The sequence below is a fragment of the Ptychodera flava genome, chromosome 22, assembly GCF_041260155.1.
Source record: "Ptychodera flava strain L36383 chromosome 22, AS_Pfla_20210202, whole genome shotgun sequence".
Lineage (NCBI taxonomy): Eukaryota > Metazoa > Hemichordata > Enteropneusta > Ptychoderidae > Ptychodera > Ptychodera flava.
The window spans coordinates 11,363,743-11,385,775 of NC_091949.1; the positions used below are offsets into that span (position 1 = coordinate 11,363,743).

General features: G+C 38.9%; 1 protein-coding gene across 1 annotated transcript; it reads right to left on the bottom strand.

Annotated features, from left to right (window-relative positions):
• Positions 1–10,472: 10,472 nt before the first annotated feature.
• LOC139122673 (uncharacterized) lies at positions 10,473–19,095 on the bottom strand. The gene is made up of 4 exons (XM_070688279.1): positions 18,896–19,095; positions 14,902–15,208; positions 14,272–14,367; positions 10,473–12,054 (listed from the first exon to the last, which is right to left on the bottom strand). Exons 2-4 carry the CDS (start codon positions 15,173–15,175, stop codon positions 10,994–10,996), a joined length of 1,431 nt encoding a protein of 476 aa, XP_070544380.1. The 5' UTR covers positions 15,176–15,208; positions 18,896–19,095; the 3' UTR covers positions 10,473–10,993.
• Positions 19,096–22,033: the final 2,938 nt, after the last annotated feature.

Below are 22,033 nucleotides of genomic sequence, written 5' to 3' on the forward strand. Positions count from 1 at the left end.
CCTATGCTAGGGACTTGATTGCAAAGTTTGAAATGTTCGTTCCAGAATATGAAAGTGAAATTGATTAATGTATAACAAGCCAAATGATATTTTATACTTATGTAATAAAACATTTTAAAGTCAACAGAGGATGGTCTGTAGTCTCATTGACAGTAGACTGTGTCGTAGTACGGTTGTGCCTGTCTTGTATTCTTGTATAATTTGATACATTTTATGATGTTCGGTTACGATTTCCCTGCCAAAATATACGTATTTGATACTGTGAAGTTTGATATGAGTTGTCTGGCAACCAAATGATAAAGGAATAACGAAAAAGCATAAGTAACTTTTCAACATCCAGATTATTCAAGATTAATCTATTCAAGATTCAGATTTCATCGTTGACTACAGGTACATGAGCCTAGCATTGTGCAAGCATATAAAACACCTTCCCATCATAAGCTCTTTTTAAAGACTGCCAAAGATGGCGCCCAAGTTTACTAAAATTGCGTAATGGCTGCATTTGCATGCATAATTTCACTTCCGCGCTCGATTAATGAAAAACCAGACTACAAAATACGATGAGCCGTTCAATGTATTTACACTACCATTTCGGATTGTACGATGTACATGTAACATTATTTTAATGAAAACAGTGCAATGAACAACTTGAACAACTGGGCTGCATTTCAAACATGCTAAAACGTAACAGCGAAGGGTATACCACAGGCTACCCAGACAGTATTAATAAGCTTGCAGTATTAATAAGCTATCAGTTCCTCTCCTTTTCTTCATCACAGTCCCTCTATGGATATAGAGACTGTCTCTTCATGCTCTGACTGATCGGAGTAAATAAAATAAACGGTTATATAATCTAACCCAGCCTCTTAACTCTTTATTCATTTTATACCCATTGCAAGGACGTTTATCTCTCATATACACATCTTGTAATTAATTAGTCAACACAACTAATTATGCTAATCCGTGGACTTATTAAGGGTTGGTCAACATTGGAAAGATAGAGATGTAAATGAAAAATTTTAGTAACCTTTCCTATCTTTCGCGATGTTGACCAACCCGTAAAATACCTGATAAGTCCACGTATTAGCACAATTAGTTGTGTTGACTAATTAATTACAACATGTGTGTATGAAAGATATACGTCCTTTGTAATGGGGTGTAAAATAAATAAAGAGTCACAGAGGCTAGGTTAGGTTATATAACCATTTATTTTATTTACTCCGATCAGTCGGAGGATGAAGAAAAGGAGAGTAAATGATTGAGAAAACAGTGAGAAAAACTCAGTAATAAGCTTATAAATACTGTCTGGGTAGTCTGTGGGTATACATGCGACCGTCAAAACACATTGGGCAATCCAAAGGTTAGAGTTATTGCACCTAATCCAAACACTGGGAGTGTTCAAAATTTATACACTTATATTATACATCAAAACGTAACCATAGATATTCAGTCACCCACTGCTCTTGGTAGCCTGTGAGTGGTTGTGGACGGGATTTTTGGTAACCGGTGCATCATCATCATGGCTCACGGCTTCACCTTGGCGCTGATCCCCTGTGGCATGTTGTTGTTTCGGCGACAAGAGGACAATACATCATGGATACTGTCATTGGTTCAATTTCACTGCGCTTCTGCTTGTTCTCAATGTTGGGTTGCAGTGTTGTGTCTTCGATTGACCCTCTGAATCATTTTTTTTCATTGAGTAGTGGAGCAAAGTTGAAAGAAAATAGAGTTATTTACTTCGACGCCATGTTGCATGTGTGCGTGATCAGATTTTGGAAAAGCGAGGCGCGATGATCGTGCACGGTTGGCATTTAAGTTGTTGCAACATTTCTGTCAATACCTCACTTCGTGGCATCAGTTTCAGAAACTATCGCTCGCCTGAAATTTAAGCAGCGTAGTTCATCGGCACAGCTGACATGAAACTTTCCACACAAAATGAGTGATTGACAGAAATGTTGCAAAAAATTTAATGTCAAGCGGGAACTCATCTCATCTGGTTGTCACCTAAGCTCAGTCGCGTATCCTTGGCGTATAAAAAACGCATAACAATGAAAAAATTGCGTATGTAGAGAGTTAATTTCAATGCATAAATACGCATTTTTTTGCTTTAACGCGAACACTTATATATATATATATATATATATATATATATATATATATATATATATATATATATATATAATATCGACATTGATATTATAAGACTCGTGCTTCAATTGATGCTTTTTGTTTGAACATACATTACAATGACGAACAAGTAAATCTATTAATGTCAGAAACCACATCGAAAGAGTTACAACAATTTTATTACATAACAGGAGAATTTCACATCAAAGCCAAATCGGTTTGTCAGACCACCCTACATTTCTTGGAGAAAACACTAGGCCCGTTCGCTAACTTGAGAGGGAAATTACATTTTTATGAGATTACACCGTCGTGTGATTTTCCTAAAACCTAGAAAATGTACTCCGGAAATCATTCCCAACTTAGACAGATGTTGTGACGAAACGAGTTTTGCGGCGAAATTCGTGTAGTTTACTATGAGGTCGCTGCGTAGAAGAACGAGTTCGAATTGTTGAGTGGAACACAGTTCAATGGCGATTCGAACGATGTGTGCGAAAATGGTGTTCGAAAGCGGACTTTGCTACGTAGAACCGTTTCTCGAGATGACTAACGATTTGGTTCACGACTGTCCGACTCGGGGACAAGTCTTTTTCATACATCATGCAAGGTGATCGAATATGGTCGCCCCTGGTGGCATTTTACATTTCCCCGACTGCTTCACCTCCATTCACACATGAAAATGGATATCAACGGGAGCGGCGACTTTGAGGAAACTAACATGACCAGCAGGTGAGTGAACAGTGTTCCATCGGAACTGTTGCCGGTAGAAGCTCTTCCATTATGTGAAAGAAGGCGTACATTGTTGAATATTGACTAGGCACGTCTGGGTAAACTCAAAGGGCATGAGAACAGGCCTTGAGTTGCCCTTCTCTGAATATGTGGTGTCAGGAAAATGGCAATCGGGTTCATGAGCTTTTAAAAAGATTCAATTCATTCCATGTGTAATTTTCTCACAGGCACAGAGTAAGATACTCTGTGTCACAGGCAAGTTAATATAGGCCATTCCTGCCTCTCATGGGCTCGGTCTGGTGTCAACAAAATTTTCCCGAACGAGACATTGCTGGTAATCTCATTTCGTTCCCTTGAAAGAAACTTTCTGAGAAAAAGGCAAAGAGCATGATGCGTAACAGTTGCGATATCTAAAATGTCCGCTGGCAATTATTTCAGAGGAGAGAAATCGACCAACCTCATCAATATTCCAGCACCACCCGATCACAATATTACGCATTTCGGTCGGTGGTCATATCAACTCCAACCTAATTTACCGCAATATTTGGAGTTGCTGAGTTTTTGAGGGAAATGAGTACGCTAATACATGACGTCATGCGATCAACGACTAGCTCTCGCGCGTCTATACGCGCTCGTGTTACAGCGCACAGAGCGCGTAAAATTCTCTCCATGTGCGCGCGTTTCTGGTTTGTATCCAAGAGATAAAAGAATGTTTGTTTAGAATATTTGTTAGAAACCGCAAAAGTTTACTTCATGAGAAGTTCGTTCTGTCAGCTCTGAGCATTTTATTGCTAAAATACGCAAATACTTTAAAGATGATGCCATATTTTAAATCACGTTACAATAGGCGTGACTTGGTTGTCTCTAAACTGATAAAGTCAAGAACAGGTAAGTTTTTGTGTTGATATTATAACCCTCTTTTGAAAATGCAATGCACGTAAAACACACAGTATAGCCCCTCCACCAACGAAACAACATTATGTAAACACTTGTGCTGACATCTTAGAAACAAGCAAAGAGCTTACGACGACTTCTCACCATCATTATGAATAAACCGTAGACAGATCACTTACTTACAGGTGAATGATAAAGTTGTTGACAGAAAGGTGATTTTTCGAAAGCGTCTTTTTTGCAGGGGATCAGACCCTTCACTTTCCTGCCGAGGGACAAGGTATTTTTCCTTATATGGCAGATAATTTTTTAAATCCCCAACACAAAACAGTAAACCCATACGTTGACAATGAAACGGTTGTTTGTGGGCCGAGTTTTGTCCATCTTGTCTTGTGTTGGGGTGGAGATTGCCCTTACTATAAGATGTGGTGTATGAATATGAATGCATTATGTCGTATTAAGCGACGATGGAAGTAGCATATGGGGGATGCAAAAGAACTTGACGGGGAGGGGACATTTGACGACATATGTAAAGGGAAGTGGAATAATTTTCTATTGGGGAAACCTCAATGAGAGTATTTGTTGAGAAGAGTTAGAAGATGGGAAAACTGTCGTGCGGAATAGAATACTTTGCATATCATAGAGGAAGGAATGTAATTAGTTTCTATCTATCTATCTATCTATCTATCTATCTATCTATCTATCTATCTATCTATCTATCTATCTATGCAGATTGAAACAAAAGTAATTATATTGTATTATTCATATTATTTCAATTGCTTTCGTTGCAAGGAATTCACCTACCAAACTATTATCTAAATTCTCTCCTCAGCAACATGGATTCCGCCATCACAGAATCCATTGGCAGATTTCATGAAAATCGTCAGAAGTGTCTCAGCCAAAGCATCGGCCTTATTCAGATGTGATGTTTGGTCTGGTCTGTGGACATCTTCTGGTCAGAAACTGCCTAGTCAACATGACAAGACGGATGAAAACAACAATGACATCATCGTTAGTGATGTTGATATAGTTAAAGATCTCATCCCGTCAGGTAAAGAAAACTTGAAAGCAGTTTTCACATCTTCACAAAAAGTTGAAATATGTTGAGAATAAAAGTTATATTTCAAAATCCGAGACTTGAAATCAGCACTTGACAGTGTTCTCCTTTGGCTTGTTGCTTATGTAGTCCTTTACATTTTATGTTTATTACTAGTTTCGTCGTAATTTCTTTTGGATGTATATGCCTGTTATTCAAAATAATGCCATCCTGAATAATTACAGTAAGTTGTGTATATCAGATAATTGGCAGGATTATTTTATCAGTCAAACAACGAGCAAAGGCAGAAGGTTAAAAATCCAATTCATTAATTGATCATTAGAAATATTATACATTTATTAAAAGACAGTAATGTCATATACTTTCCCTTAATTTATCACGGCAATCAATAACAAAGTGCAAATTAATATAGCTGAAAATGCAACAACAGGACAGATTTCTAACATATTTAGTTTGGCAACATTTGCTCAAATTTTTTCCCTCCTCATTTGTTCATTGTATTTGCATTTTAGGTATTAAAGAAATTGTTCCCAATTCCTGGGAAACCATGGATGAAATCTGCAAAGGTGATTTCACTTCAGAAGTGACAATTAAACTACAAGACAAGATAATGGCTGTCAAGCATATGCAAATGAGTGATGACGTGGATCCAGCTGATATTTACAGTGAACTGACAATTCTAAGGTGAGAAGAGGAACTTTCAATGTTCTTATCACGCAACACTAGAAATAATATCATTCCAGTTTATTGATTGTGCAAATACTGCGATCTGATTGGTCTAAACGTGAAAATAACCGTGCTATATTCACAATATAGCACGGCTTAAGGAGGCACGAGCTCTCAGCTAGAGAAAAATTCCCTTTTGACGTTTCACGCCAGAATATCAAACTAATTTGTGATATACAGCATATAAACCACCCGAGCAACGGGTATACCGCTCGATTTTGACAAGTTCACTACATATATGGACTAGTGCGCATATGTCGTTGACTGCCAAAATCTCGTCGGTGGGTGTGGTTCATTGCTTATTATAAATATTATGTGTCCATAAAAAGTATTGCAAAGAAGAAAGCATAAGATTTATTGTGATTTTCTGTACATTGTCGATACACGACAGCGTTTCTTTAGTTCACATTCTCGATAGTATCCCGTAAAGTCGTCCTGACAAAGGACACTGTGACTCGATATTAATTTGTCATTATCATGTTTTGTACTTCAGAGACATTACAAGGGATGGCTGTGATTTCTTCATCCATTTGTTTGGAGTGTCCACTGATCTTTACACTGTCTCCATTTTCACCGATTGCGTCATTCCACGATTGAGTCTTGCTGACGTCATCTACAAAGAGCAATACCAGGTTAGTTCAGTTAATAAGCATTGAATACAAGATGTTCTTTGTGCCTTTATGGTATTTTTCTGTAGCGTGCAGGAATGTTGCAGTTTTTGAGGCGTTTTGCCAGTACGACACTTTGTGTAAATTTACTCTGAATATTTTAATCAAAAGAGACGTTTATATACTACGATTGCATTATATCCTTACTAACTAACAATCTTAAAAAAGTAGAACATACTGAAAAAAATTAAAAATCGAATTTTGCAAGATACATAAGGTATACCTTGTGTGCTGTACTGTATAAGATGTCGACTTCAGATGAATGAGTGTCTTCCATGGAGTATATGCCATTGAACACATATACAGGAAAACCTGTGAAACCTTTTGGTCATCGAAACATTTACAATTTGCAAACACCTTAATTAAGTCTTCTTCTTCTAAGTCTGCTTCTTCTAAGTCTACAGCTCAGTAACTCCTTTTCGTGTGTGTGTTTTCGTTTTACAGGTCGATTATGTTGAAAAGATCAATATTGCCATCCAGTTATGTCAGGCTGTTGACTACCTGCACACAAAGCTGAGCATCGTCCACAACGACATCAACCCAGAAAATATCATGGTAAGTGATGTGTAATTTGTGTGCTATCACTCTGCGGTAAAGAGAAAGCCCTTGAACCCTTGAAATCGTTAAAAGTTGTTCATACAAAAAACCAAGCTGAAAGACAAACAGACACAAAACCGACGAGACACAGACAAAAGACATTATATGGAAAGGACTATAAATAGGCTGGTAGACACACGGCCTGACAGACAGACAGACAGACAGAAATTCCTGACACTTTTCACCTCTAAGACATCTATGCCATACTTCATACTGATCAGAGAGAAGATAATTATCAGATAATAAGGACAGATGAGAGGATGATTTGTGCAAAAAAATGGTGTATTTTGTGTACCAATAATTTTTCTTAATATTTTGATTAACAGATCCGAAATGGCAAACCTGTCTTGTGTGACTTTGGATGTTCCGGTTACATCGGTTCCACACACAATATTTGTTGTGGTACAATGCAGTATATGGCTCCCGAAGCCGTCATCTTTCAGTGCCAATCCTTAGCACCATCACTGGATGTGTGGTCCTTGGCTGCCACGGTAATTGAACTCTTTATTGCAATGCCGCCCTGGCCTGAAGTAGATGACGATGACGAGTTTGAAGAAGCCTTTCCAGTTGCCATGAAGCTAGGCTTTGACATCTGCCCTGAAGGTCTTGATGTGATTGGCAATGACACTCTATTCAACATCCTTCGGCCTTGCTTTTACGCACCTCAGCTGAGACCCCATGCTGGGGACTTGATTGCAAAGTTTGAAATGTTCGTTCCAGAATATGAAAATGAAATTGATTAATATATAACAAGTTAATTGATCTTTTACACTTATGTAATAAAATGTTTAAAAGTCAACAGAGGATTGTCTGTGTTCTCATTGACAGTAGACTGTCGTAGTACGGTTTTTCCTGTTTTGTATTCTAATATACCTTTATAACTTAAGATGTTCGGTTAAGATCGCCGTGTCACAGTATTTGATACTATTAAATTTGGTATAGGTTGTCTAGCAAACAAATGAAAAAGAGAGGAATAAGTAGCTTTTTCAAGACTCAGCCTGTCTACATCATATTTCATCGTTAACTACGGGTGAATTAGCCTAACATTTCCCAAGAATACCTGTACGAAACATCCTCCCATCATCGTGTCTTTCAACTCGTTTTACAGGTTGCCAAAGAGGGCGCCCAACAATCCGAACACAATTTTGTTTTTAATTTTCCTACGTTTCGTAAATTAGATTTTCACAAAATTTGAAAATCTTCATAGTTTTAGGAATAAAATTCCTGATGACACTTTAAATATTTGATAGAAAGTGAAACGTGTAATGCCAATAAAATCTCACCGACGAAAACATTTCTGTTTGAGATTTTATCAGAGGTCAAGCGAATCATCAATAGTCTTTGCACCGATGATATGCTGTGAACATTGACTGAACACAAGTGGGTAAATTCGAAGGACATGACATACATAGATAAGCCGCACATACATAGATACATACATACATAGATACATACATAGACATGTACAAATTATATATCATATCATACCAGTATATCGATGGCGCAAATAGGCTACAGCGATCTGATTGGTTGAGACGCGAAAAGAACCGTGGTATATTGGCGATATACCACGGCTGGCATACGCGCGAGCTCTCAGCTTGAGCAAAACACTGATTTGTCGTTCCTCGCCAGAATTTCAATATACTGTTATGATATAATAGCAATAAATAACACCCAGCAACGGTATACCACTCGATTTTGACCAGTTCACTCCATATTTGCACTCGCTATCGCTCGTGCATATATGTCGTGAACTGTCCGTCGCTGGATGTGCTTTGTTATACTATGTATACATGTATACATACATACATACACACGTAGATACATACGAAATAGGTGTGTGCGACACAAAATGACTTAAAGTACGGTGTCTTAATTACCTGAACTATAGTTGTATGCATCTTTCACTTTTGTGTGTGTATATATATATATATATATATATATATATATATATATATATATATATATATATATAATTAGGGGTTATTACACGAAGTTTGGGCGATACCGCGTCGTATTCGAGTGATGTGTCCGTATTTTGACGAGTTGCGCAGCAACGAGTCAAAATGCGGACACATCACGAGAATACGACGCGGTATCGCCCAAACTTCGTGTAATAACCCCTTTATCATACATGCATGCTTTGGTTATAATTTTTTTCCTACGGACGTTCCGAAATCAGCGACGAAATCCATTGAAATCGACCTTGCTTGCTCATCGCTGTACTGATAAAAAGTTGGTTGCTAAGGAGTGATGACAACCGTATCACTTCTTGATATTATTCCGCTGTTGGGCCATTCCACTTCAAAGGAGGGTTGGTGGCACACTTTTGAAGCGAACAATTTAAATATTAAGATGTCGACACAGGTTTTCACACTTTGAAGAAGACTTATTTTAGCTTGAAATGGCGGTGGAAGTAAAAAATAGGCTGGAGTGTGTTTTCGTGTTTTGAAACACACACTCATCCCTTCGCGAAAGTTATGAGGCCGGCCAAAATCGGGTCAAAATACTCGCGCCGCGCCAACGTTCGATTTCAAACTCGATCGAACAGCTGATCAGCACGAAGCTACAGCTCTGCGACATCTATGAATGCACAGTGGATATAATAGCTGTACCAGTCAGTTTATCTCCAAGATTATACATGTCCTCAGTCGTCAATTACGCCGAATTTACCATCTTAGAAAGGAATTTGTGAGCGGATTAGGGAAAACGTGAAGTGAGTACACTGTAAGCTGTAGCGTCGTAACTCGTTCGTGATTTTGTTGCTGTACGAATAAAACATTTCAAAGGTATTTTATCGTCTGCTCGTATATTTTCCTTACTGGCTTGCCTAAATAGAACTAATTTTCTTTCACGACAACGTAAACGAAAGTTTAAGTTTCCCTTGTATCTTACATTGTCTGTCCGAAACCCACACCGGTGCCACCGGGCACAATCATGGCCTGTGAATCTCACTGACAGACCTGTAAAAATCGGGAATATAATATATGCACATCGTCTGTCGCCAGTATTTTCAGTGCGGTTGGATTTTTGTGGCTCATTTATGGCAGTAAACGATGTAATTCACCACTCAGATACTGAAACTCGTCAACGTGAAACTTTTCATATAGCGGTTCTGTCAACCTAGATCGTAATCTTCGGCAGCGCAGAGTAAACGACATGAAAATACCACCGTATGGGACTGGACGTAAACGATGACAGGTGTCGGGTCGGCAAAACATACACATTTTCAATGCGTTCGTTTGTATGTTTTTTGTACAACTGTGCTTGTACCTAAGTGCAATGCCCATGAACTGACTGCAAACAACAAATTTTGACCATAATCACATTCACAATGATGTTTCGGATTGTCACAAGTCTATTCGCTCAGCAGTTTTACATGTATGTGAACACCCCAGCGAAGGTCACGCGTACGCGTAGCTGGAAGTAGTTCGGTTACAGTGAAAATATAATTCGTATTTTCACTAGTTAAAATACGGGTTCATACTAGTACCGTCTAAACAATAGGAGAATGGCAATACAGACATAGCATGTATGATATATATATATATATATATATATATATATATATATATATATATATATATATATATATAAATGAGACGCGAAAATATATATATATATATAAATGTTGTATGGAGGGAAAGGGAGTATGTATAACTCAAATATATAATATAACATAAAATACGAGATATACTTTATTTGATGTACAAAGTGTGCTACTTCATGTTGGTCGTCCTAAAATAAAAATATCACAATTTATTTTTTAAATGTACCATAGTGTGTGATGTATGTTGGTCTGTCAAATTTCAATGATTTATTATAAAAACTGACGGAATTTACATTTCCCGTCCTTAATCAAACTTGTCTCTCACACATTACAAGCTCTAGTTATTGTACACGTTTTTGTCCTATGCTCGTAGACGCAAAGGTAGTTCATTGACGATTTTGCTTAAACATACATTAAAGAGAGATAATTCCTGCAGAACCTAATTAGATACAAGTATGCTTTCTAGAGTCTACTTGTGGAAAGTAATGGGGCATTTATACATATCATTAGACTTTGCCGGTCGATATATTTCGGAAGACATTCATGCAAGCGTTTTTAAACATAGTGTCATTGGTATTTATGCCTTGAGTTTTTCGAACTAATGACGGGCATACTTTTCCGAAAAGCTATTTTCATTCTCTAGGTTTTGATTCAAAAACCACCCCTTGAGGTGATGTTCGCACAAACTGAATCCTCGTGCCAATATTCGGCGTACTGGTCGCTAAGTTGCAGAGCCGAGAAGATCCCCAACACAGAAAAGAAAACCGTCATGTACATAGAGCTCTGTAAGACTCTGAGTTCCTTGATCATTTTAACAATCAAGTACCAATTCTCCGCGTTCCTCTGTCTGCATAGCCTCTTCACGTCTAGTTTGAAGTCGTCCCAGACAGAGAGAATGTCAAATCCACCGACCGCCAGAGGTGGCAAAGTCAGAAACATTAAAATCTCGAGCCATATCATGACATTGATGAGCACTGCCGAAATGTTGTTTCGGTTACTGTCGAAAACGAAGTAGTTCCAGTAGATTTGACAAGAAACTTTGAAGATAGCCAGAGAAAATTGAAACACCAACCAGAAAGAAATGAGATTTTGTAAACGCAAGAAGTCAGCGTAACCTTCCAAAATGCGTTGACGACAAAGGTCCACTTTCTCAATGTGCTTTTTCAGAAAGAAAAGGCACGCTTGCAGATTGGCTTTCACGCAACGCCTTAGTAAAAAAATAAGATAGCAGAAGCAAGCGAACATGAACTCGCCGATGAAGCTGCCAACGAATCCGACGAAGAGCTTGCTGTTGATGGCCGTGTTACATTTGATAACGATCTCGTAGGTATCATAGGCAATTTGGAAGCCAACACAGACGCTTGGGAATAAAACGCACAGGTATCCAAAATACACAGCTTCTCCCCGACCCAGAATGTTCAGACGTGTCAGTACGTGATCGCTGGTTAAAGAGTACGCCCACCAGTGCTCGGTCGGTGGCCTGGATTCGTAGAAAATAGCAATGATCCGCAACAGCGCCACCACGATCAAGGGCAACAGGTAGGTGGAGTACGACAGCATATGTAGCACGTATTCTGTCCGTCCCCAGTTGTGGACGATTCGCGACAGCCAGTCATTCACGATTAAAATCGTTACCATTAGCAGCCACAGGAACGAAAGAACGGTTGCCAATCGCGAACACCACTTGCTTGTAGGCTCTTCGCTGGAACGGTCTGTTGAAAACGAAAAAGAAGAAGAGTTTCAGAAGCTGTCTTAATTGAACAGTTTTGATCAAGCAGATTATTTTTTGACAGAACAAGCTGAATATTTCATTATTTTGTTTACTTTTGGTTTCGTAGGAGAAGTTCCACGCTATTCATTCACTCAGTTGGCTACAACTGCGCACGTTGAGTATTCTTCTGTAGAATACCGTTCTCTCTAAGTCAACATAACACGTCGAGTTTGAACAATGCTTGTTTTTATCCGATGACATCATATTTTTATTTATAGGAATTGGCAAACAGCTTCAAAGGTCAGCAGATCTTATCAGCAGCTTACACGACAAACTATAGGAGAACAGTTTACCTGATTAAATTCAAGCTTTTATACTACAGCGGGAACTCCCGGCCGCTCAGTAGGGCATATTTTGTACAAATAAGTGGGGGTGGTGCCGGGGGCGGGAGTGCTGCTCCGAAATGCTTTCTCTTTCATATCCAAATTTTTATATCGTTTCAGATACTGAAGAACAGTACGTTTAAACATAAAAGCCTGGCTACAATTTCTTGAATTCGGCTGTTGTCTGATCAAGAACAGGTCTTTGATAACATTTAATACAATGCTTATCGAACTTTTATAATTATCACCTATAAATTACAAAAGGAAAATACCATATTTCAAAATTGAATCAAACAGTCACGAGATCCACTCGCTCGTTTTCCTATATTTAATTTGATACCTGCTAATATTTCGATTCATTTGAGTCTGTTTTGTATAGTTTGTTTTATAATTTTGCATTTTTCTTCTGTTCCTGAGTTTGTGAAATGTTTTACATAATATTCTGCTTGTACGACAGCTAGTATCAATTAAGCAAGTGGAATTTAGTCATCATTTTGTATCCTGCAGTTGTAAAGTATTCTTGCTTAATTTTTCAGTTTTTTCCCCATGATGAATTATCAACTACTCTACATTACTATATACAGATGAATTTAAGTACTTTACAGCACTCTCGACAGATGAACTGTTTGAAGGCGATAAGTACGGCATTATGAAACCAACCATGTCACGGCTAACATGATGACATTAATCTGTCGCAAGTGAAAAGAAACAAAATCTATGGAAAGACTAATACCAGCAACTTTCCACCAAGCAAACGTTTAGAAAAGTGGATCCAAAGAGGAGTCGTCGTCAAATGCAACTGACTGGGGGTTCAGTGTCGGCATGAGATACGAGTTGTAGTGTTAATCTTGCAATAGGCACCCTCGGTTACTGACATTTGACAAGGGCAACCAATGAAGCTGTTCGTAAAAAAATGTGTTAACAAGCGTTTGGCTGGCAGGAGGGCGGATAGTTTATTCTCTCGGTGGGCAGGGAAGGACACCTGTTTTATGTCACTTTGCGGGAAAATGCAACTCTTATATCAGTTGGAGTTGAAATGTTTGTTTTAATTTTACAGTGGGCAACAGTCGCCAGTTTAAACTTTATTGTGAACTAATTTTTTCTGTTCAAAGTAAAAAGAAGTCTGAAATATAGCACGCTTTTAATTGTCGGAAGGACAAAATCATATGTTAATGAGAGGGTAGTGGGGGACTTTTGTTATGGGGAGAGGGGAGTTGGGAGTTCTTGTGGTGAGGAGAGGGTCACTAGAGTGTTGGGTCGTACGGAAGGGAGAGGGAAAATATTTGGTGGGAGGGGAAGCTTTTCAGAATTATGGCGGCGGGAAGCCACTTACAGACAGCTTTCATTTTCCGCGTCGTAAGTTATTTTTGCCAAAATTATTTTAAGTGCAATATTAACACTTTAAGCGCCTAAAAACACGTTTTGTTATTTTTTTTTCAAAGAAGTTGCCCCTTATTGACTGCAACTCTCTATTCGGCCACCGTACTTGGTGATTGTCACCTTTTTCCATTCATACCAGTAAATATTTTCATGAAGAACCCTTTCTTGTTGATGGAAAAATAAAACGAATTGAGAGATAAAAAAACCCGCGTCACCGCCATTTTTGAAATATGTCAAGGATGAGAAATGGCTTTTTATTTTTCTTGGCCTTATCATATCAGTCAAATCAGAAGAATGTCTAGTAAAGCAATGAAGTTACATACAATGCTTAATAAATTTGATATTTGTATTTTCCAACCGAAAGAAAGATAAATGTACAATGACGATAGCTTATAAGTATTGGGAGCGCTTAAATTATGACGAAAAGCTTTTAAAGTAACACGACTGAGCTTTACCTAGGATCGCCGTTCTGTATTGTAAATTACCATTCTTTCTGCCACTTCCGCCCAGAAGCATGTCAGTTTCCGCAGGAACCGAGATATAGTCTTGATCTACAGAGAAAAAAGACCGCAGAATTAAAGATTGGCTACAAAGTTAACAGGTAGGCCTGTCACCCAATCACCGCCGTCGAACAACTCGCACACATTTACGTCGAATATAACGCATGTACAGGGTGCTGTGACATGGTAATTGTTGCCCCTCGCCACCCTGAGCATTCAAAGAGCTCATTCGATTAGACTGCCAGTGCCAAAAAATAGAGAAATTCGATTTCTCCTACAGAGCCATTAAATAATTCTCCAATCAATGGAGTTTTCGTTCGTTACTAGGTATCAAAAGTATGATGTACTGTCAAGCAGTTATTGACATTTGGCGATAACAAGGGATAAGGTCGAATAATGCCTCTCAATTGAACTAAAAGCGATATAATTGATATGTACATATCATTTTTTGAATACATGAAGCACGAAATATTAAAGAAAAAGATGCAACGATTTTTGTCTAAAAGTAATTTTTTAACTAGTCAGAAGCCCGTCTAACACTTGCGGTTGGTCGGGTGATGTTATCTGGGAGAAAAACTCAGTTACCTCGATTTGATCCTCGTGTGTCCGAACCGGTTACATTGTTCAGATCATCACAAATCAGACATCTTTCTTTCCCATCTTCATCGACGTCACCGGAATTGTCAGCACACGTCTCATATTCGAACAGCTTCCTCAACTCTTCACTGCCGTGCGATTTCAGCCAACATGGAAGGCACCTTCTACGCCTGTCGCCTCGACAACCACGGAAGTAACCAAGGATACCGAGGCAAAATGTGATTACCACAGACAATCTGTTGTTTTTCGGCGTTGTGTCCATGGTTTTACCTTGATGGTTTTAGTACAGATAAACCTGAGAATAAGAGCCCAAAGGTTACTTGGGTAGATAATGATGACGTTACATTTTCTACTTGATGCTAGTTTTTTTACATTGAATAATTTTTGCAAATGATCAAACTGACATAGAAATTTACTATTGTAACGGACGGTTCAATTTTTCATTTGCATATTGAAATTTAGCGCCATGTTAATACTGCTGCCTAATTTCAAGATTTTTTTTTAATTCCAGAAATAATACTAACCGTCATCGTTTTCCCTCGGGAATGTCTGATTAACGACCTATGAATTATGTTATATTCTTTTGGCCATAACCGCAAGAAAATAATTTTAAGGAGGGTAAGGGAGCCTCTATAAATTTAGAGGGGGCACCTGATTGGAATTCAAGAAACGAAAGAAGTGTACAAGTTGAGAATTCATTATAAAATATGACTGTCCCCCAATTCAACATTTGTAAAATGCGACCCCCGCCCGTGGGTCAACATAATGATCAGAATAATTTAAGAAAAATATCATAATGTAGCCATGATGTGTCATCCAGACGTGGCGCTGGAATTTACAACACGACCATTGCACATAACTTTTCACTCGGGACAGTATCTGACTGTAGGCTATTTACTTTTTTTAGGCCAGAAGTGTCAAAGCGACACAAGAAGCCAATATTTACTATTCCTATTATTATACTACAAGCTGGGATCTGTGCACTTTGTTGTTTGTTGCTAATAGAATTCCACTTATAAGCTTATATTGATTGTTCCAAATCTTAGAGAATTAACCATATTCCATTTTAAATTTTTTGAATTTTCGGTCCTATTTTGGTAATGTAATAGAAGCCATACAAATCAGTTGTAAAACATTACTCGCCCTCAAATCGTCTATTGTAAATTTGACCCCCTAACCGTTCTGTAAAACTCATCGCTCCGATTTCTCCTACCCTCCCCAATAAGAAAGAAAGGATCCCTAACACATGTCGTAATCGCCTCTTCTATCTCTGTGATCTTTTTTTTAATAATCATGTTATTAACTAGAAGTACTTCTGCATTGTAAATTTTCTTTGTGTCCAATAAGCGACCGTGTTCTTGCTGTTTAAATTTATCTGATTATATGAAGGCAAAATATCAAGCGTTTGTTTTCCCGATGGCGTGCATACGACTATGCTTGGCGTACTTTATGTAGTTTGATCTGAATGAAAACTCGGCTAGTGACACTGTTTGTGTCAACTTGTCATACCAACAAGATCGGAAGAAAAACATTTATACAATTAACGAGACAGCTACACACGAAGTGATATGTTGACATGTGTCAAGTTATGTTGACAAAGCCATCGACAGATAATTTTTTCTGTGATATTGGTGCCAGAGGCATTTCACCTCATGAATGTAAAGAACAGTCATTTACACAACTGTCCAACACGAACAAGCAAATCAAGACGACTTCTGACCTTGATGACGTCGCAATTTATATCTCTGTAACACTCGCTACGAAAATGAAACAGTGTCACATTGCTTAAGAGAAGCTTGAACCATTCCTCTTATATGTAAATAGAACATTGATGAAACGTTTAGCAGGGAAATAAAATATCCAGAATTTACCTTTCCGAAATTATTCATAGTCTCTATTCATTTAAATCTGCAAGAAAATGAATTAGTTAAACTGTTCTTGATATTATTCTTGCTAGAATTTTCAAAACGCCCTGACTTAAGCTTGGTTACAGCATAGACACTGAAGGAACGTTTTCTGCTATGGTTACAGCCACTTTGGTGACATGTCGATATTGACAGCTTTTGTTTCTACAAAAAATTTGGTCAATCACAGCAAATCTTTTTATTATTGCAGGCAACAATTACAAGAGGCTGTAACTTGTAGCTTCGTACCTTATCTATAGTCGTCAGCTCCTGCGTCAATGAACTTGATAACATTACACCACGGAATTTAGCAACGCCAGCCTCGAAAGTCGATCGACCTAAACGCATTCGGCTTTTAAGGGCACTCATCTCTTGCAAAGAAAATAATAATTCTTTTTTTTTTTGAGAAATGGGGAATTCGATGACAGTTTACCTAACTTTAAATAAATCGCCACTAGGTGGCGTTATAATGCACGTGCAAACAAGTTTAACGCTGCATGCCTGGCAGTTTAGTCAATGCAAATAGTCTGAGTCACAGAAAATCCCCGCCTCGCATTGGGATACGATGTTCTCTTTCAGAACAAAGTTCAACAAAGTTCACAAAAGAATAAACTGTCCTCTCCGACGTTAAGGTAGAATGTGCTTCGAAAGTGAAAGACTTAAACTTTGCTCTATCTTTCCTTAAGGAATCTTTCAACCATTCTCTTTCAAAATCAAGAATGAAAACCGGAGGTCACGATGCAAATTTTGGTACTAGAGAAACAAATAACCCACGATACACGAAGATTTAAATTTCAAAATGGGTGCCATCCCTTTGTTAACTCTACGGAGGAAAAAAATCAAATTTCGAAAACTAAGCCGATAAAAAGTTTTCTTACACCGAGAGCTTTAAAATGAACCCCTACAAGTGGTATATCAGAAAAGAATTGTAAAAGTTTGAGAGTCCGAATATCTGTCCCCGAGGCGCGTTCTACCTTAAGATAGCGAGCACTTTAGATTATAACTTTACTCGAAATCTTACGACATGAACAAAGTAGTGTACCCTGGTATTCAGCTCGTGTAGGGACTCAATTTTAGAGGAGACAGTAAAATTCCATCTCCTTTTTTTCGTGAAAGCTGAAAACTGAATATCTCGCTCAAGGAATGGCGGAATTTTACTTTTAAAGACCGGTAACTTTTATTTGATTTGCCGTGCTGTAGTCCAAAATTAAACCGATTACTTCTAGTTGTTCATCTTTCATTACGAAATTAGATAATTTACAGGTAGATGAGAGAAAGTTTACATGTAAAGCGGCTCCCGAGGTATTACTTTAAAAGGAATGGTCCCGATAATGCACATTGCGCAAGCTCTTGTTTGCGTTTAAAAATTCTTGCGGTATAGAGCATTCGAGAAAGTATCTCCGTCTCTGAGCTGTCTCAGGAAAAAAAACAAAACATGAATATACGTTGGATCATCCAAGATTGATACTGAAAATGAAGGTCTTTTCACACTCCAAATCTCAGGCAAATGCACAGAAGGGCAATAAAGGTATAGGTGACAACAATCTGTATATAGACAGACACACGCTATGATAAAATGACGGTAGATCAGAGGCCGCCGCTCCCCACACAACAACCGTCATTCAACCAAACATACTAGCATTTCCGTTCTCCCTGCACATACTCGTCTCCTTAAAATATACTGTCAACTCCTGCTGCATGGACCGACTGTTTAGAAATTTCCAATGCATGACACCAAGTGTATTGTCTCAGAAAACGCCGTGAACATTGTTCGGATAAAGGGAATGTTTTAGAAAACCAACTGCTTTCGTATTAGATATATAGGTTCGGAGTATGAACACATTTATCTTCTGACAGACGATGTCGACATACGTGAATTATTGAAGTGGAAATGCCAAAATTTATCGCCGGGATTGAACCACAGTGACGCACTTATATTTTTACTTCCTCTTGCAGTACAGCACGAACCGTATGTACACCTACGTCAGACATCTTGCAGACTACACTAACAACAATCACGGTTACTGGACAGAATTTATAAACCAAGACACACCTGTCGGGAATTGTGCTTTACCTACCTGATTCAAGGCCAGGTGCACAGCAAGTCCGCGACCTTGAAAGTAGATGCAAGCGCTGTCTTCGAAATAGGCCTGCAAGGTCTGTACAAGTGGGTGCACGACGAATGAGGAAGTTGATGGTATTGGATATGTTAAAGAGCTGTGTTGAGCACGTGATGAGGTAGCCCTTTTAATCGCCCACTGGAAAGACGGACAGGAATGTTACACAACGTCACAGGTTTTAATACCTGTATGTCTATAGTATGTAGGAAGATTTAAATACACTCTTAAGTTTCGACAGGCTGGCAATTCGATTTGGTAGCCATGTCATCTGATAACGCCTGACAGCCCCTATGACACATTTTTCTGTGTCACGCGGGGGTTACCCGGCGTATACGCAATCACTGTGATTGACTGGCAGGGTCAACAGTGTGACCATCAGAAAGATGGTATTCTGACAAAGACTGACCTCAGTCACCTGTTCTAAAATTCCGCTCTGCGCCTACTAGCTGCAGTAGTGTATCTCGAGGTTTTGCCTTGGTATTTGGGTCGGACATAGACAGTCGAGAAACTTTCTCAACTGTCTGTTGGTCGGACGGCAAAACCGTCCGACCCAAATACCCAGCCAAAACCTCAAGCTATTGTACTGCAGCTATGCGCCTACGTGCCCCATAGACGTATGTACATATGCCTGAGAGGATCTCAAGCATATGTATACACGTGTTTTTGGCGCGTAGGCGCAGAGCGGAATTTTAGAAAACAGGTGATTGTGGACTGACAAAGAGAAAGATTCTACGCTGACTGTACGCCTACAGTCAGCGTAGAATCTTAGCTTCTGTCATTCGAGATGAATCAATAAACAAAATGATATATTTTGTCAATGAACCTCTGGCAATAGGCATCCCTATATGATAACAGTTTTTTCTTTTTTGACAAACAACAACACATTGTCATTATCACTATTTATTTATTTATTTATTTATTTATTTATTTATTTATTTATTTATTTATTTATTTATTTATTTACTCCTTTGATTAAGACACCACCAGAATATTGAGCTCCCTGCTGTAAAGAGGTTTCCCGATTCTGAAGGGACAGCACTGGCGCCAGTGGGCTGGGTAGTCTGCAGGATCGATTTTTTTAGACCACTGCAACCTTTATAGTGGCGGGCATATCGAGTACGGGATCGATAGATCGAGCAGCAAATCGATCGAGTTCGCAGGCTACCCAACCCACTGGCGCCTGTGAGGGACAGTAACGATAGAGCGACGAGTGCTGAAGTTACGCTTGCAAGTGATAGTGGAGCCTCAGGCATTAAGCTAGTATGTGTATCGAAAGTGAAAGACTTAAACTCTTGCTGATTTTTTCCTCACTGAAACTTTCAACTATACTCTTACCAAATCAGAATAAAAAGCGGGGGTCACCGTGTGAAAGTGTGTAACTAGAGAAACAAATTACCTAACATTTCCCGATATTTGAAATTCAAAATGACCACCATCCCTTTGTTAACTCTATGAGATAAAAATACAGTAACTATTGTCGATCGCCCGTACTCGGTGAAAATAGTAGTCCGCCATTAGGATCAGGGGGTCAATCGTTCAAGTACAAAGGGTTATGAGAGTAAAAGTACACTTCCAAAAGGCGGACTGGCATCGTGAATGCGGTGAATTGCCTGACAGTAAATTTTCGCCTAGATTTAATTGGCATATATCAGTAACATGTCACCAGAGTAAAGATTGGAACTTTCGGAGATATTTTCGACCGGCCGATTTTATTTATTTTTTTGAGGGTGGGTGTTTTATTTTGTTGGTTTTGGACTTCTCACCCATTTGTTGTGTCAAACCTTCCGTTCTTTATACTTCTACGAAGTTAGGCCTTCAGCCTCACTCTACTACCAAGCGTTCAAGCGACTATCCAAGCAACGCTGCGAGTGCCTGTGATCTGGGCAACCAAGCCTGCCACCAATGTGGGCACACACTATATATGCTATTATTCATAAAAAACTTTATGACGCAATCAGTTTTACGTCAATAAATGCTGGATTTGCCGACATTTTTATCGACTATAACTGATAATCATATTGTGTCCAGGCGTTTTTACGCGTGTGAGTAAGATCTTATCTAGGCATCATATACAACAAAGCTGCTCTGCTCATGCAAAACTTTAAAAAGCCTTTTCCTGGTGGACGGATTTGAGAGAGGGGTACTCTTTCCATACCAGGGGCGGGGAAATTTCATCTTTTGCTGAATGGACAATTTGTAAAAGGCCAAATGGTTGTAAGGGATTGCAATTCGTTTGTTTTCGGGAGTTTACCGAAAGGGATGCGAAACGCATTGTCGGTACATCAAAGACACGGCAGTGAGGACTTCAGATATCTGAATCTACTGTAACTGAAACGAGAACAACCATAAACAGGAAAGGCAAATGCTACAAACTTTTTGACCGCTTAGAAAAATGGATGTGGTAAGTGCTGTGAGAGGCAAAGCCAGGAATTGTTGGTGTATTGGGAACAGCAGTACAGTGATTGGCGGGAGAGAATTGTTCAAATCGTTCCCAGTGGCCATATGCAAACCCCGGGGTACTCCCATAGAAAGATGTATGGGTAGGCCTATGTGCCGCCGGGATGGGTAACTTTTCCACGAAAAAGTCTCTAAACGTGGGTGGTGGTTCATCCGAAAAAACAAAACAAAGCAGGGGCCGATAGCAAAGCAAATGTCCCATAGTTTGGAAAACCTTCGCATGCTATAGAATACAGGAGAAAATTCTACAAATTGTCAAGCAAATCCCTGACAATGGGTCATATTTTTAGAATATACATGGGTAAATGTTTTTAACTTGGGGCGGCAAGCTCTGTATGTATTGGGAGACCCTTTCACCCCCCCCCCACCCCCGGGGATGCGTACACACTTTTAATGTTGTTCAAGACACCTCAAAACAGCATATGTATGCACACAATTACCTGTGATTTGAATTTCTGAATATTGACTGGTTGGCCACCCCTGACCAAAGTTGTCTGGTTGTGGGGTTCCCCTGATCTACCAAAGTAATCACACAGAAACCAGTGACGTGTGTAAATGCTCAAAGAACTACCAACACTACCAAAATGTAAAATTTTTAAGTAAAACTGACAAAAAGTTATGACAAACAAGAAACAAGAA

Excerpts from the sequence above, each read along its gene's own strand:
- LOC139122673 (XM_070688279.1), bottom strand. The coding sequence starts at position 15,175 with ATGGACACAACGCCGAAAAACAACAGATTGTCTGTGGTAATCACATTT. Across the intron at positions 14,368-14,901 it reads CACACGAGGATCAAATCGAG|ATCAAGACTATATCTCGGTT; the intron begins GTAACTGAGTTT and ends TTTTCTCTGTAG. Across the intron at positions 12,055-14,271 it reads ATACAGAACGGCGATCCTAG|ACCGTTCCAGCGAAGAGCCT; the intron begins GTAAAGCTCAGT and ends CGTTTTCAACAG.